The 17646-nt window shown below is 37.7% G+C and overlaps 2 protein-coding genes across 2 annotated transcripts; one reads left to right on the top strand and one right to left on the bottom strand.

The window, feature by feature from the left end:
* Positions 1-2570: 2570 nt before the first annotated feature.
* LOC140861764 (uncharacterized) lies at positions 2571-4007 on the bottom strand. The gene has a single exon (XM_073264778.1). The coding sequence runs from the start codon at positions 4005-4007 to the stop codon at positions 2571-2573; it is 1437 nt and encodes a 478-aa protein (XP_073120879.1).
* A 6456-nt stretch (positions 4008-10463) lies between these two features.
* Positions 10464-12219, top strand: LOC140861763 (monooxygenase 2-like). Its single transcript, XM_073264776.1, has 5 exons — positions 10464-10639; positions 10724-10837; positions 10909-11068; positions 11176-11307; positions 12094-12219. Exons 1-5 carry the CDS (start codon positions 10464-10466, stop codon positions 12217-12219), a joined length of 708 nt encoding a protein of 235 aa, XP_073120877.1.
* Positions 12220-17646: the final 5427 nt, after the last annotated feature.

The following is a 17646-nucleotide window of genomic DNA, read 5'->3' as shown; positions in this document are numbered from 1 at the left end:
CTCCCAAGTAGATTCCTCTACCCCATGCCTCGACCACTGAACTCGAACTAGTGGTACAATTTTGTTGCGAAGTACTTTCTCCTTGCGATCCAAGATACACATAGGATACTCTATATAAGACAATGCTGGATCCAGTTCAACCTCATCAGGCTGAATGACATGAGACGGATCGGGCTCATACTTACGCAACATAGATACATGAAACACATCGTGGATGCCATCCAAAGATTGTGGCAACTCCAACCGATAAGCACAAGACCCAATACGTTCAACAATTCTATAGGGACCAATGTATCGAGGTGACAACTTACCTCTCATACCAAAGCGAACAACACCTCTAAACGGTGAGATTTTCAGAAATACAAAATCTCCAACTTGAAATTCCAAAGATCGACGAAGTTTATTTGCATAGCTTGCTTGTCGATCTTGGGCAGCTTTTATTCTTTGACGGATCAACTGAACTTTGTCATGCATTTCCTGAACAATCTCGGGTCCAGTCAATTGCTTTTTACCGAACTCATCCCAACAGAGAGGTGATCTACATCTACGACCATACAAAGCTTTAAAAGGAGCCATACCTATAGTCACTTGGAAACTGTTATTGTAAGAAAATTCCACTAATGGTAAAGCTTCTTGCCAACTGTCTTTAAAATCCATAATTACAGCTCTAAGCAAATCCTCAAGAGTTTGGATTGTACGCTCAGTTTGACCATCGGTCTGAGGATGGTATGCAGTACTCATCGCAAGTCGCGTACCCATTTATTTTTGAAAGCTAGTCCAAAACTTTGAAGTAAATCTAGGGTCATGATCAGAGACTATTGCAACTGGAACTCCATGCAGTCTCACAATATTCTCAATAAACAAACGAGCCATTTTCTTATACGAGTAAGTCCTTTCATACGAAATAAAGTGAGCTGACTTGGACAATATATCAACCACTACCCAAATGGCATCGAAGTGACGAGAAGTACGTGGCAAATGAGTGACAAAATCCATAGCCACATGTTCCCAGTTCCACTGAGGAACTTCAAGACTGTGCAATAATCCTCCTGGTCTCATACGTTCTGCCTTGACTTGCTGACAGATCATACAACAAGATACAAACTCAGCTACATCTTTCTTCATTTTCTTCCACCAAAATTGAGGTCTGAGAATATGATACATTTTCTTGCCTCCTGGGTGAATGCTATAACAAGTGCAATGAGCTCATTAAGGATGGCTGTGCGCAAGTCAGGAATATCTGGGACAACCAATATTCCATTCAATCGAAGAGAGTCATCAGAATAAATTGAAAATCCCGATTGATGTCCTTGAGTCACTAAATCATAAGACTTCTGAATCTGATCATCCGACTTCTGAGCAACTTTAATAATCTGAATCAACTCAGGTTCAACAGAAATCTGAGAAACACAGATAGCATTCCCTTGAATCTGAAAATTCAAACCAGAAGTACAGATATCCTCGTGCAACTTAGAAATATAGATTGAGGAGAGTTGAGCATCATTATCGACTTTACGACTCAAAGCATCAGCAATGACATTCACTTTTCCCGGCTGATATTGGATCTCACAATCATAATCTTTCAAAAGATCCATCCAACGCCTTTGTCTCATATTCAGATCAGACTGAGAAAATAAATATTTGAGACTCTTATGATCTGAATAAATTACAAATTGTTCTCCAAATAGATAATGTCTCCAAATTTTTAGAGCGAATACAATAGCAGCCAATTCCAAATCATGAACAGGATATCTAGACTCGTGTGTCTTCAACTGACGAGAACCATAAGCCACTACTCGGCCATGTTGCATCAAGACACAACCTAATCCTCAAGACGAAGCATCTGTGCAAACAACAAATCCTCCAGAACCACTTGGAATTGTAAGTACTGGTGCAGAAGTCAATCTCTTCTTCAACTCAACAAAACTTGACTCACATTCATCAGACCAAATGAATTTCCGATTTTTTTGAGTCAACAAAGTGATAGATTTAGCAATCTTTGAGAATCCTTCAACGAATCTATGATAATAACCAGCTAAACCCATAAAACTCCGAATCTCTGGCACATTTGAGGGTCTTGGCCAATTCAACACTGCTTCTACTTTACTTGGATCAACAGAAATACCATGTTTAGAGATAACATGGCCTAGAAAGACAACTCTGTCTAGCCAAAACTCACACTTTGACAACTTTGCATAAAATTGTTTCTTTTGAAGAATTCGAAGAATTAACCTCAAGTGCTTAGCGTGTTCTTCTTCAGACTTGGAATAAATAATAATATCGTCGATGAAAAAAATGACAAACTTATCGAGATATTTTCTGAATACACGATTCATCAAGTCCATGAAAAGAGCAGGAGCATTAGTCAAACCAAAAGGCATAACTAAAAATTCAAAGTGTCCATATCTAGTGTGAAATGCTGTTTTTGTAACATCTTGTTGTCTAACTCGTACTAGGTGATATCCAGAGCGAAGATCAATTTTGGAATACACCGCCGTACCTTGCAATTGATCAAACAAGTCATCAATTCTTGGAAGCGGATATTTGTTCTTGATGGTTGACTTATTCAATTATCTGTAATCAATGCACATTCTCATCGTGCCATCTTTCTTTTTAACAAAAAGAACAGGAGCACCCCAAGGTGAAGAACTTGGGCGAATATAACCTTTACTCAACAATTCCTGTAACTGTTCTTTCAATTCTTTTAACTCAACAGGAGCTAATCGATACGGTGCTCGAGATATAGGTTCAGTTCCTGGCATCAGTTCTATACTGAACTCAACTTCTCGTTCTGGTGGAAATCCAGGAATTTCCTCAGGAAATACATCAGGAAATTCGCAGACAACAAGAATGTCAGATATTGACCACTCACCTTGAGACAGATCGACAACATAAACAAGAAAACCTTCAATTCCCGAGTCTAACAGACGAGTCATTTCAATAGAAGAGACTAGGGGAATCTTAGCTTGTGAACCTCGACCATAGAAATTCCATTTAGGAGCAAAACTAGGTCTAAATCGAACTACGCCTCTATAACAATCAACAGTGGCTTTATTAGAAGTCAGAACATCCATACCCACAATACAATCGAAATCATGCATAGGTAGGACTATAAGATTCAGGTACAACACATTATCAGCATAGAGCAACACCGCATTAAACACAGCATCATCAGTTATGATCATTTTTCCCATTGGAGTAGCAACTGATAAATTACCATTCATACTAGTGGTGCAAAGATCATGGAAAGCGACAAATGCACGAGATATAAACGAATGCGATGCTCCAGTATCAAAGAGTACTCGTGCTGTAAAACCACATAGAGTGCAGTTACCAGTAATTACAGTACCTGGAGCTGCCTGTGCCTCGTCCTCTGTCAATGCAAATACACGAACTGGTGGCTGATTTTGCTGACCACCTTGACCTCTTGATTGCTGATGTGGCCTGCTCGACTGCTGAGAAGAGTGGGATGGTGCAGAAAATTTGCCACTAGGTGTTCCACTACCAGCCTGCACTGATTTTCCTGTCTGACTAGGGCAAACTCGAGCAAAGTGTCCTGGTCTGCCACAAACATTGCAAAGTCCTTGAACTCCCACACATTGATTGCTGAAATGTTTCCCACCGCAGTTATCACAATAAGGACCAGTGTAGCATTGTCCACTCTGCTTTCTAGAACCTTCAGAACTAGTAGAACTAGAGCCAGATTTCTTGAATTGTTTCCCTTTTGGACGTAAAGATGAAGTACTAAAATGACTTGAAGATTTCTTGACAGATTGGTGCTGGATAGGAGTCTTGTTTCCACTTCTCCTTCGAAAACTTGCCTCAGCCCTTTTTGCCAATTCCACAGCTTCGGGATAATTCATTGGCTTTCCAGTCGAGACAAATGGATGCAAGCGATCATCTAATCCTTCAGTGAAGCTTTCAACAATAGCTCCCTGACTAGCAGCAACATGAGGAGCATACTTCAACAGTTCGTAAAAAGTATCAGCATAGTCTTGAACCGACATATTTCCTTGTTTCAAGTTATGGAATTCAGTTGATTTGGCACTATAGAATGATGGAGGACAATAACTTCCCTGAACTTGAGCTTGAATACATCCCAAGATGGCGTTACTTTCTGAGATTCCAAAGTCATCAAGGTAGTAGCCCACCACATCTTAGCACGATCCTTCAACTGATGGAGTGCTAGCTTCAAACGTTGCGCCGACGGATATTCAATCAAATCAAAGAGATCTTCAATCTCGGTAATCCAGATTTCAGCTTTTTCAGGTCCTTCATTACCAAAATAAAGAGGTGGACGCATGTTATGGAAACGGGCAATTAACTCATCCATCCTAAGTTGTTCCAATCGTCCAGTAGCTTGGTTAACCTCGGTATTAACATCAATGCGAGGTCTCCCATGCCCACGCCCACGTTCAGCATTATTACCACTTTCAGCCATTCTATAAATATAAATCATAATAAGAATTAGAATGAAAATAAACATATCATATATGCACATAAACATGCTGAAAAGTAGAAACAACAAGCGCAAAAATCAACTTTAGTGTCTAGACTCGAGTGTCCTAGACTCTAGTTTGAGCATATCCCAGTTTATGCTCTGATACCATGATGTGAGGCCCGGTTACTCTAATTACATTTAATTATCATACAAACAAGTAATTAGAAGTCAAAGCAGCGGAAAAACAATTTAAAATAAATTTTGGGCCTATAAAAATTTCGGCATGACCTCCCCGTAAGTAGGACATACCAAAATACACAGACATCAGTTTATTTAAAATAACTAAAACTAGGACCTCAATAAACTTAAACATCACACAACCATGTGCCGGCCAGGCACGAAAACAAATTAAAACAGTTAACACATACCTGAGCCGACAAGGCTTGATAATAATTTAAAACATAGCAGGAACTCTCAAATACAACACAAATACATCGGGGCATCTCCCCGGAGAATATAAAAATGACTCTAACATAATACATAATATAACTCCGATAATACATAATATAACTGGGAGACAAGACATGATCCAACCTCCTCAACGAGCTCCGCCAGTGGACCCTCCGCTTGGTGCTGAAAAGTCACTTGGGTAGCCTACCATGGTGCCAAACAGCAGCCACAGTAGCCCCCCAGAATTAACTGAGGTTAGGATTCTGGTATGAAACAGTTAGGCAACAACAACAAAACATATAAACTATGCATAAACACATTATAAAATGTAGTATGCAATGCATGAACTGGGCTCAAAGTAAACGGGATAACAGGAGCCAACAAACAGTACGATAACAACTGGAACAATGCTCGAGCTAGAACACAGGGGAGCTACATCGTCATGTAACTAAACCGCCATGCCAAGTATGCGAGGTATGTCGTGATGGGTGAAATTAAACACCCACGACTCGGCCTCCATACAGCTGATAACGATACAACAGATAGGCACAATAACGAACAACATACGATGTCAAGATTCCAAGTGCATATCACACAGAAAATGCATCAAGGAATAGACAATCATAATTTCGGTCTCAGGGATACTAGGCATAAAAAGCAACAGCTGATTCCCGAAATAACAATACGTGTGCCCAGAGTACAATACAAAATGATAACGGGTAACAAGAATGATAGGGCTCAACGTGTGATGTAGTGAATATCATGCCCTATTCTAAATGCCACAAAATATATCAAATAATTTAACATATAAACAACGAGGTATTTAAATTCACATAATCCATATAGTTCACGTAATCAACATAATATCGGCAAAACAATATTTATATTTTTACCGTTGTATGTTACCAACCGTAACATACCTATACCAATTCAAACGAAGGTCCTCAACTCTAATTCCCAAAGTTTCGGCCTACAACACAATTAATATTCCAATATATATCAAAACGATGCGATATATCCAACGAAATCAAATTAAATCCAAGCGGGTAAAATCCCAATATCGGGCAGCCCACTATACCTCAACTAAACCAGTTGGAAACTCACGCTCAAGGCTGGAAGAAGGGATTAAAACATCACAACTCGAAGCTAAACTAGCTGGACCGTAGCAACCTTCGAACTCGCCGAAAAGCTCGCCGGAAAATGGTTGGAAAAGGGGCAAACGAACAGGGGAAGGTTCAGCTATCCTTAAGCTTCGAAATACAGCAGAAATATTGTCTAAAATACTCCAAGATCGAAGCTAGTTACCTTGAAGAAACACAGCAGAAATAGCAGCACGACCAGCTTCTGAAAGTGGGTCGATTCGTGCCTAAACGTGGACCAAAATCAGCGATTATTAGCTTCAATCGAAGCCACGGATGTAAGGAAGAAAACCCAACAAACGAATCGAATTTTGGACTCCGAACGAAGAATTTATGGGCAATTTACCGGAGCTGCGCAGAGGGGTGACGGGAGTGACGGGATTTGGAATTAGGGAAGAACTTTTCTTTTCTTTTCTCTTTCTTTTCTTTATGCGTGTGATGTATATAAGTAAGGGTGTGTGTTTGCCTCTATTTAATTATTATTTGGGCAACTTGACACAGTCTAGATATTTTAACGCTAGTGTATTATTTTAGCTTTAATATGTATTTTATATCGTTTAAATCTCGATATTCAAAAATACATATTTTTAATACACTTACTAATTTATTTGACATAAATAATTATTTTAATTTAGCATCTCAATAACAATTCTAATTATTCCAAATTACCAGATAATTAACTTCTGGGTCTTACAAAAGTACTACTCTGTCCATGTTCAAGTGTTGTCACTGGTATCTGTGCCGCATTAGTCTGTTCTGGCTGATTCATTGCCAAAGTCTGTCTAGTAGTCGGTGCTGGTCAAGGAGGCATATCCGATAATCAAACAGATTAGTGTAACCCTTTGCTCGATTCAGAGCATCGGCAAAGGTATTCGGTTTTCCCGAATTCACAAGTGTAAACACGTCAGGATTCAAGCCATTAATAAACTGATCGTCTTGCGCTTCGTAACTGATAGCGACATGTGGAGAAAACTTCATCAAACTCGTAAATTTTGCAACATATTCTTTGATTTTCATTTGGCCCTGTTGCAAACTTGCGAATTCCACTCCCTTGTCCTTCCGATAAGAAACAGGAAAGAACCGTTGATAGAAAACAGTTCGAAATATAGACCAGGTAATAACAGTACCTTGATTTTCTAACGCTCTCTTCATCGCTATCCACCAACTTTTGGCAAGGCCTTATAGTTGATGAATCACCAGTCTAACCCGACGGTCATCTGTATAATCAAGAGATTCAAATAACTGCTCGATATCCTCCAACCAATTCTCACAATCAACAGAGTTCTCAGTTCCTTGTAACGTCGGTGGTTTGAAGGAATGAAATCGTTTCAGAAGTTTTTCCATAGGATTAGCATCACCAAACACATCAGCAGAAGTACTACTCTGTCCATGTTCAAGTGTTGTCACTGGTATCTGTGCCGCATTAGTCTGTTCTGGCTGATTCATTGCCGAAGTCTGTCTAGTAGTCGGTGCTGGTCGAGGAGGCATATCTGATAATCAAACAGATTAGTGTACAACTCATCATCATATCATAACACAATTTTGTTTCAGTCCGCCTCTGATAAGCACACCATGCCTTCTCAAGAGATCGAGTTCTGATTCAGTTGCAGTCTAACATGCTTCCAATCATATAAAATAACAGATAGCATGTAATTCTTAAAGAGGTAAATCATTTCAGATAATAAACATGCTTCAAGAATAAATCAATCAACATAGAAGACTTGATCTACCCCACTTATCTATTCTCAGTCCGAGAAACTTAAGCTCTGATACCACCTGTTGTGGGGCCTCGGGTTGCTAATTTCAAATCTTAAGGGGCAATTAATGAATAAGCATCATTAATCTAATAAGAAAAGAATAAGGATCAAGAAATTTTTTTTTTTTTTCAAAAGGGATTGGGCACGGGCTGTCAAAAACTACCGCCCAGGCGCCCCTGTTTTTTTTTCAAAATAGTAGGCTGAGCTCCAGGCTGCGCTCAGGCGGTAGTTTTATGCCACGTGGGCGCATCCTGGGCAGAAAACCTGCTCTGTTGTTTTTTCAGCAACATTGATCCTTTCAATCGATTTCAATCCATCAAATTCGACCCAAAACATGATATATATATATAAGGTCCAAATCATGCATATAAACATAAACAAGGTCTCAAACATCTATACATGTATTTGTTACATCGAACAAGTCGCTAAATAATGATAAACGACATAAACTATCTCAAGTTTCATACATGCATTCCAAAACCAACAAGTTCTAAGGTTTGATGCTTCTAGATCTCAAGACTTCATCTACAACCCGAGTCCTCACGTGCTAGACTCTCTCCAAACTGTCAATGACGTCGATGATCAGCTCCTATCATCTCTGTTTTCATGCACACATACAAAACAAGACAACAGCCGGATAAACTCCGGTGAGAAACAATTCTCAGTATAACCAACATATATAGAAAGCGTTAAATAAATCATATCGACTCTATTTAAAACTCGACTCAACAAATAGAGTAATCAACGCTTCAATAAGAACTGATTCATCTCACTTCATTGCCATCAAGATTTGTAAATGATCTTGACATGGATATCCATCTATCGTAGCCATTCCGGGCTAAAAAATAAGGTTAACCGCAACCTTGGCATTGAATCAATTCAATATACTATCATATCAACTCAAACTCAAAGATCCACTACCTGAGATGGATCAAAAACATCAAAACATAATCAAAACATATCAAGTATGTGATTTTTGCGGGCCAACTCAAGAATAGACGTTCTTGAGTTTCAAAGTCCCTAACTCGTGATGTCGTCATTATACCTTCGTTTGTCACGATTCTGAACTCTTCAAATCTGAAAGATACAATCAAATACACATATATCAAACTTCATTCCAATCTATTGTATCAAAATCGAGTCGAAAACATCATAAGATCGTCAATCAAACTCATTTCAAACCTCAATCAAACTTCTTCGGTACAAAGTTGACGTCTCGATTTGTTGGCCTTTCAAACTCAACTGAAACTAAAGAATAAAAATGCTATAACATTCATATCATCTAGATAATGACTTCAGCTCAGATATAAACCATCAAAATAGTCTAAAAACTCAATTCAACGGCGTAGCGATTGAAAATCGGTAACCGACGTAATCCCGAAATCATTTCTAACTTCACTTCAATCATTCGTACAACATATATCAGCTAATATATCATCAAACTCTTCATAATATCAGCTATAAACAACAATCATAAGCTGGAAATCATGCTTGGACACTTTCAATACAAACTCCTCAATCCGGTTTCGAGATAGAATCGCATAAACAACAATAAACAAGATCAAGAACTCAAAACCTGATCTCTGCCACAAACTGATTTCGAATTCTCTATAAAACATCATAAAACTTACACGAGATCAAAGCCCTCGTCGTAAGGATTCCAGAACAATTTACGGAATCGAAATCGGATAACCAGAGCAAAAGTTACAAGGATTTGAATATCAAACTTTCAAAGAAAATGAAGGTCTCGGCTTCCTTGTTCTGACTTCTCTCAATTTTCTGAATATATTTGTAGACTTACACGTTGAAAGCTGAGTAAGTAACTAAAAATCTGATAAGTTCAATTTTAATTGCAGTTTAGCCCCTCAATTCTTCAATATTTGCAATTTGGTCCTCGGCCCTTATTTTAATTCAATTTCAATCCTAAATAATTTAAGAATATTAAAATTTAAATCAAAACTCTAAATATTCCCAAATTAAATATACTCGGATTAAAATCAAATTAAATTTGGATTAATTTTTAATTAATCTCGGGCCTTACATCTCAGATATCGGAATATCCATTTCACTGCTGACCAGTGATCTTTTCCCGGATTTGAGAGAAATCAACTTACCACGCCAACTGCGTGAGCGAGGTCAGGTCTCGTACACACCATTGCATACATCAGACTGCCAACTGCTGAAGCATAAGGAACACTTTCCATTTCTTTCTTTTCTTCATCACTTGTGGGACATTGAACTGAACTTAGTTTGAAATGCCCTGCAAGTGGAGTGCCAACAGTCTTTGCCTTATCCATTTTGAATCTTTCAAGAACTTTCTCAATGTATTGTTCTTGAGATAACCACATCTTTTTATTTGTCCTGTCCCTGGAGATCTTCATTCCAAGCATCTGTTTCGCTGGTCCTAAGTCTTTCATTGCAAAAGACTTGTCAAGCTCCCCCTTAAGCTTGTCTATCTTGGTTGAATCGTGACCAATGATTAACATATCATCAACATACAACAATAGTCCAAAAGAATATAATTTTGTGAAACAAATAGCTTATTTTACTTGACCCAAAAAAATTTATTTTCCACACAAAAATATATATTACTTTTCACATTTAGATTCGAATATCGTGTTTTACATAAAACCTACTATAAAAATATTACAATATAAATATCAAACAATAACTATCATGCATAATATATTTGGATTTGACAGGTTGGGAATCCGGAGTTTGGTGTTGGAATCAGCAGAATCATTGAGAACGACAGGATACTATCTTAGAATGTGGCCAAATGCTTGGAAAGCAATTGATGCACTTGGTGGCATTGGACAAATCCTTCGTGAAAAGAACACAAAGCTTAGTGGGTGCCTGTTAATTCTCCCTATATACTATTTCACATTGTTTTCCTTATTGGTTTTTGAAGAATCGTTCGTTTCCTTTTTGTGCAGCATCATGACTACGCAGGGTAGTGCCCTGCGGGCGGCATGTACTAAACCCATGACTACATCTATCATTTCTAGTGAGATCACTGCAGACATGCCTATTAATAGAGCAGGCTTGGAGTAAGTACTAAAGTACAATGGCTTTCTTGGTTGCAAGGATTTGTTCTGTCTATATAAATGGTGATATGCAGGGGTGACTCGTACTTGTTCGATAGAAAGACGCTGCTGGAAACACTGGAAAATGAACTTCCACAGGGGACAATCAAGTACTCCTCCAAAGTGGTTGAAATTGAAGATTCAGATGGCTTCAAGTCTTTGCATATGGCGGATGGAACCATTCTAAAAGCCAAGGTGGGATCTATGTTACTTTTTTGTTTTGGAGGGATGCCAAAAATGTTGTTACAATATGATAATGAAGTCAAAAACTAAGCTTCTTGTGTTATATATTGTGCATGTAGGTGTTGATTGGGTGTGATGGAGTGAACTCTGTGGTGGAAAAATATCTAGACTTGAGTAAAGCTTCTTACGCGGGCCGATCAGCGGTTAGGAGCTTCGTAAAATTGAAGAGCGGTCATGGATTGGAACCTAAGGTTATGCTATTCTTCGGAAAGGGTGTCAGATTTGGTGTCATACCATGTGAAGAAACCGTGTTTCGCACCCCGTGTTACAACACTGTGTGACAACATGGTGTTTTGAACTTTTACATATGGATTTGATGGGTCCCATGGAAGTTGAAAGCTATGAAGGTAAAAATTATTCTTTGGTATGTGTTGATGATTTTTCTCGTTTTACATGGGTAAGATTTCTTAGAGAAAAATCAGACACTTTTGATGTTTTTAAGAAGTTGTTTACCAAGATTACTAACATACATACTTTGATTGTAGCAAGGATTAGAACTGATCATGGAAAGGAATTTGAGAACTCATCTTTTTCTTCTTTGTGTGATAAGAAGGGCATCTCACAGGAGTTCTCTACCCCAAAAACTCCTCAACAGAATGAAATTGCCGAAAGGAAGAATAGGACGTTGCAGGAGATGGCTAGGGTGATGATGAGCTCAAAAAATATCTCCAAGGAATTTTGGGCAGAATCATCGAACACAGCGTGCCATATTTCCAATAGTGTTTATTTGAGAAGTGGATCTTCAATGACTTCCTATGAAGTCCTCATGGAAAAAAGACCAAATCTCAATTATTTTCATATTTTTGGCTGTGTGTGCTATGTTTTGAATGATAGAAATCACCTAGCATTATTTGATTCCAAAAGTGATAAGTGTTTGTTCCTTGGTTATTCTATAAATAGCCGTGCATATAGGATGTATAACCTTAGGACCAGAACAATTATAGAATCTATTAATGTTGTTTTTTATGATGGTGCAGATATCAAAGGAAAAACTACTGAAGATGATATTAAGGCTTGCTGGAAATTCCTCACGAAGAACACAGTGTTGTTCCAGATGTTACAACACCAAACACAACACTGGTTCCTCCAGAAACTGTTCATGAAGAAAATTCTCAAAATAATGAGGAAACTGAGGTATCCACTGAAAAGGACATTCCAAGCAAGATACAAAAGAATCATCCATCATCACATATTATTGGAGATGTTCATGGAACAAACAAATCCGAGCTAAGGACAAATTTGACTACCGTAAGATGGTTGGGTTAGTATGCATGAGTTCCGAATACTCACAGGTAATGCATTCTTGTTTTGTCTCTGACCGACTAAATCGGTTTGATAAAAATCTACTGGCAAGCGCACCAGGTCAAGTAATAGTAAAGTGAACTGAGAGTCCAAGTATCGATCCCACAGGGACTGTTGTCAATTCTCAAGATTTAATTATTTTACTTAATCTAGACGAAATAATAGAAAATATTTTGAATTAAATAAAATAAGAATATAAAATAAAAACTGCTTAAGAAATACGAATAAAAATAAATAAATATAAAAATAATTAAAATCAAGACAACCAAGACACACGTAGGTACCGAACAAATCACGTAACATGTAGTCGATTCAGGACTCAGATTTAATCTTAATTCACGGGAATTCTCCTAATTTGTTCAAAGGTCTATTTTTAGAACAATCAAACATATTCAAATATTGATGAACTAATCTTTCGTAATTCTAATCAAATTTGAATGCATTAAATATTTGTGAAAATTCAGTTTACACCTAAACCGCACACTGAAACCGAATTCTATTTCTAGTCGGTTTTACAATATGTTAATTATCAGAGTGATCAAAATCAAAACCTCCTCTGTCGATTTGGAATTGATTAACATGCAAGCAAACAGTTGATCAGACTATTCACAAGACAACTATAAATCTGACAATCAATAAAATAAAATCAACTCTAAAAAATCCCAAACAAACATCCAAGTTTTCTACATAAATTTGTTCGGCCCAATCACGCCGTCTTGGTTGAAAATAAACTACTCAATAATTAAAAACAATAATTCAAAAATAAAAAGAAAAAGAAGAAAAGAAAGAAGAAATCTTCTCTTCCAAGCCTTGTAGTCGCCTCCTTTGTGTTGTGCGCTCTCTGGAACTTCCGAAACCCTCAAAAATATGTTATATCTTGTATATATATGGTCCGGAACGCCTATCAGTTAATTTCCTTTCAAAACAAGGATTTTTCGAAACACATATGACCCCCGAACACGCGCGCGCGCGCGCGGCATAGGCCTCGCGCACGCGCAACACATAAAAACAGAGGCCTGTACGTCGGACTCGCGCGCGCGCGAGCTTGATTCTCGCGCGCGCGCAGTACAAAAAATCTGCGCCGAGTGACAATTTTCAAAAATTCATATCTCGAGATCTAGCCGTCGGATTGAGCTGAAATTTGGACAGCAGCTTCAAAACATCTTTAACTTTAATCTGAACGGTGAAGATTGGATTTCAATGTATCTATAATTAAATATGATTTTTCGATCAAGGCTGCTCCGTAATTCACTCTTCAAAAATCCATTTTCCTACAAAATTAACCCAAGGAGTGAAATACACACACATGCACTAAAACACATAAAAACACATAAAAATAATATGAATGCACACAAAATAGACATAAAAATAACATGAAATAATGCATACAAAATGCACTTATCAACACTCCCATACTTAAACCTTGCTCGCCCTCGAGGAAGACATGAAAAAACAAAATGCAAACAAAAACATAAGTAAGGATGATTCATGAGAGTGCACAGCCTCCGAGAAGTTTAATCACAAAACATAAAACACAGACATGCTCTCAACTTTTCATAATACACCTTCTGTTGAACGTGAACGTGTGTGTGTGAAATGTCATTCCAGTTTCATACAACTTAGATCGAATTCGTCTCAAATCTGCTTAGCGACCTATGACAAATCAGTGCAAGTTTCACTCTTCAAGTGCCCATTCCTTCCAACGACCTCTAGACTAAACCCACCTCCCTTGAGATAATGAATTACACACCTCCGAATTTTGCACCCGGTATTGCATTAGCCCCAATAATTACCCGCTGACTTAGCTATAACTGGCTAGGATACGAAAAATCATTCTATTTTTTCTTTCTAATCCCCTCGTCTATAGCCCGGATGGAGCATCAATCCCATTGAATCCGCATACTTAGCCTTAAATTTAATTTTTTTTTTTTTTTTTTAGGATTTTAATCCTTTCAAGGCCCGGATGGAATTGTATATAAATTTTTTCTAGGTGCGCCCAAGATCATAAGTGTAAACTAGAGCCTCATCAAAATTCATAGAACACAATCAAGATCCACAAACCACCTATTGTCGTGCAATAGTCAAACAGATAGAAACTTCATCAAATCTTTCGCTACAATTCACTGGTCTAATATTAGTGCTTAAAAATATTCACGGTTCAACCTACAGTTTCTCATGTCCAGTCAAGAGCATTCATTTTTCAAAAATCCATTTTTTTCAAATAAACTTCATCATCATTGGCTATCATGACTCATCCTACCCATGCAGGACAACACAAACAACAACAAAAACACACTATATGCAAACAGACATGAAACAAACTTTATGCAACACAAACACAAAACATAATGAAATAAACTAGTCTACCCCCCATACTTATCCAAAGCATTTTCCTCAATGCTTCAGACAATGAACAGAATTCAAAACGAACAAAAACACAATGAAAATAGAAATAACACTCCCCTGGTTTTTGTTTCATTCTCTTCCTTCTTGACGGCATCAGCTGGGACAGTAGCATCAGTCTAGATATATCGGCAGGCATGACCAACTGGCATGGGAAAGAAAACAAAATCAAATAAAAACAAAATATAAAAAAAAACAAAATAAAAACAAAAGCAAAAACACTGGGTTGCCTCCCAGTCAGCGCTAAAATTATAGTCTATAGCCCGACTATGCAGAAGCCACCATCAAAGAGCGGCTGCCGCCCATAGTAAGAATCATACGATTCTACGTATGGGTTTTGAATTTCTTCGCCCTCAAGCTTGGCGTGATATTTGCAGTTTAAGCTTGTCGGTCCAACAGTACTCGGCATGAAATTTTTCCTTTGGAAAGAGACTCTGATTCTAGGCTGAAGCTCAAAGAGGATTTAATACTGTGGAGGTGGCGTCAATGGCAAAAAAGTATCTTCTAACGGTGTACATAAAACGACCACTGACGAGGTAAAATCTCTCTCCTTGTATGGTTCTTCCTCCTCCACTATCATGTTTGGCTCATCCTCACAAGAAGATTCCTCAAAAATGATTTCTTCATGCTCTGGCTCAGTTACTTCACTCAATTGGCAGATATCCAAAATTGGTTCTCTAATAAGCGCAATCTGTTCATCCAAAAGACTTATGCGGCTTTCTAAAAATTGATTTGACTCTGTCTGCTGTCGCACAAGATTTTCCAACTGAGCCACATAATCTTCGGAACGCCCTATGCATTCTTCTTGATGCTCCGGTGGCTGGTTCGCAAAATTTTTAGAGTTGATATCTGGAGGATATTGGTGACTCCAACCCTGCAGTGAAGGATCACAATGCCAATGGTAGTCAAAATCTGCCATATCATTTAACAAGTGCATCGCACTGTCTTCATCTCTTCTAAACAATTGACTGCCAGTGGCCAACACTCCATAATCCACCCAACTTCTTGTAATCTCATCCAAACCATCATAAAAAAATTGAGTGAGGGTGTAGCTCGAAAATTTATGGCATCGAAATCTGTTCGCCAAATCATTGAATCTCCCCCAAACAGCATAGAATGGCTCCAAGTATTGTTGGCCAAATCTTGTGAACACCTGATGATGATCCATCTCCAAGTACCTCACAAGCAAAATAAAAGAAAAAAAAATCAAAATTAAAATAAAATAAAATAAAACGAAAAGAACGAAAAGATAGAAATAAAAAAAATGTCTAGCCTCAAGCAAATAATCTATCCTAATATCAACTAAACAGTCCCCGGCAACGGCGCCAAAAACTTGACCGGCTAAATCGGTTTGATAAAAATCTACTGGCAAGCGCACCAGGTCAAGTAATAGTAAAGTGGACTGAGAGTCCAAGTATCGATCCCACAGAGACTGTTGTCAATTCTCAAGATTTAATTATTTTACTTAATCTAGACGAAATAATAGAAAATATTTTGAATTAAATAAAATAATAATATAAAATAAAAACTGCTTAAGAAATACGAATAAAAATAACTAAATATAAAAATAATTAAAATCAAGACAACCAAGACACACGTAGGTACCGAACAAATCACGTAACATGTAGTCGATTCAGGACTCAGATTTAATCTTAATTCACGGGAATTCTCCTAATTTGTTCAAAGGTCTATTTTTAGAACAATAAAACCTATTCAAATATTGATGAACTAATCTTTCGTAATTCTAATCAAATTTGAATGCATTAAATATTTGTGAAAATTCAGTTTACACCTAAACCGCACACTGAAACCGAATTCTATTTCTAGTCGGTTTTACAATATGTTAATTATCAGAGTGATCAAAATCAAAACCTCCTCTGTCGATTTGGAATTGATTAACATGCAAGCAAACAGTTGATCAGACTATTCACAAGACAACTATAAATCTGACAATCAATAAAATAAAATCAACTCTAAAAAATCCCAAACAAACATCCAAGTTTTCTACATAAATTTGTTCGGCCCAATCACGCCGTCTTGGTTGAAAATAAACTACTCAATAATTAAAAACAATAATTCAAAAATAAAAATAAAAAGAAGAAAAGAATGAAGAAATCTTCTCTCCCAAGCCTTGTAGCCGCCTCCTTTGTGTTGTGCGCTCTCTGGAACTTCCGAAACCCTCAAAAATATGTTATATCTTGTATATATATGGTCCGGAACGCCTATCAGTTAATTTCCTCTCAAAACAAGGATTTTTCGGAACACATATGACCCCCGAACACGCGCGCGCGCGCGGCATAGGCCTCGCGCACGCGCAGCACATAAAAACAGAGGCCTGTACGTCGGACTCGCGCGCGCGCGAGCTTGATTCTCGCACGCGCGCAGTACAAAAAATCTGCGCCGAGCGACAATTTTCAAAAATTCATATCTCGAGATCTAGCCGTCGGATTGAGCTGAAATTTGGACTCTTAAAAACATCTTTAACTTTAATCTGAACGGTGAAGATTGGATTTCAATGTTTCTAAAATTAAATATGATTTTTCGATCAAGGCTGCTCCGTAATTCACTCTTCAAAAATCCATTTTCCTACAAAATTAACCCAAGGAGTGAAATACACACACATGCACTAAAACACATAAAAACACATAAAAATAATATGAATGCACACAAAATAGACATAAAAATAACATGAAATAATGCATACAAAATGCACTTTTCAGTCTCCAATATTGAACCTAAGAATGTCAATGATGCTTTGAATGATGAATTTTGTGTAAATGTTATGCATGAGGAACTTGAGAAATTTGTCCGAAATGATGTATGGT

The sequence above is a fragment of the Henckelia pumila genome, chromosome 4, assembly GCF_033568475.1.
Source record: "Henckelia pumila isolate YLH828 chromosome 4, ASM3356847v2, whole genome shotgun sequence".
Classification (NCBI taxonomy): domain Eukaryota; kingdom Viridiplantae; phylum Streptophyta; class Magnoliopsida; order Lamiales; family Gesneriaceae; genus Henckelia; species Henckelia pumila.
Note: the sequence above shows the minus strand (reverse complement) of the source record. Positions and strands in the feature narration are given on the sequence as shown.

Bases quoted from the DNA above. Each gene is read 5' to 3' on its own strand.
- LOC140861764 (XM_073264778.1), bottom strand. From the start codon at position 4,007: ATGTCGGTTCAAGACTATGCTGATACTTTTTACGAACTGTTGAAGTAT.
- LOC140861763 (XM_073264776.1), top strand. From the start codon at position 10,464: ATGCATAATATATTTGGATTTGACAGGTTGGGAATCCGGAGTTTGGTG. The intron at 10,838-10,908 runs GTAAGTACTAAA...GGTGATATGCAG, and splicing joins ATTAATAGAGCAGGCTTGGA to GGGTGACTCGTACTTGTTCG. The intron at 11,308-12,093 runs GTTATGCTATTC...ATGATGGTGCAG, and splicing joins GTCATGGATTGGAACCTAAG to ATATCAAAGGAAAAACTACT.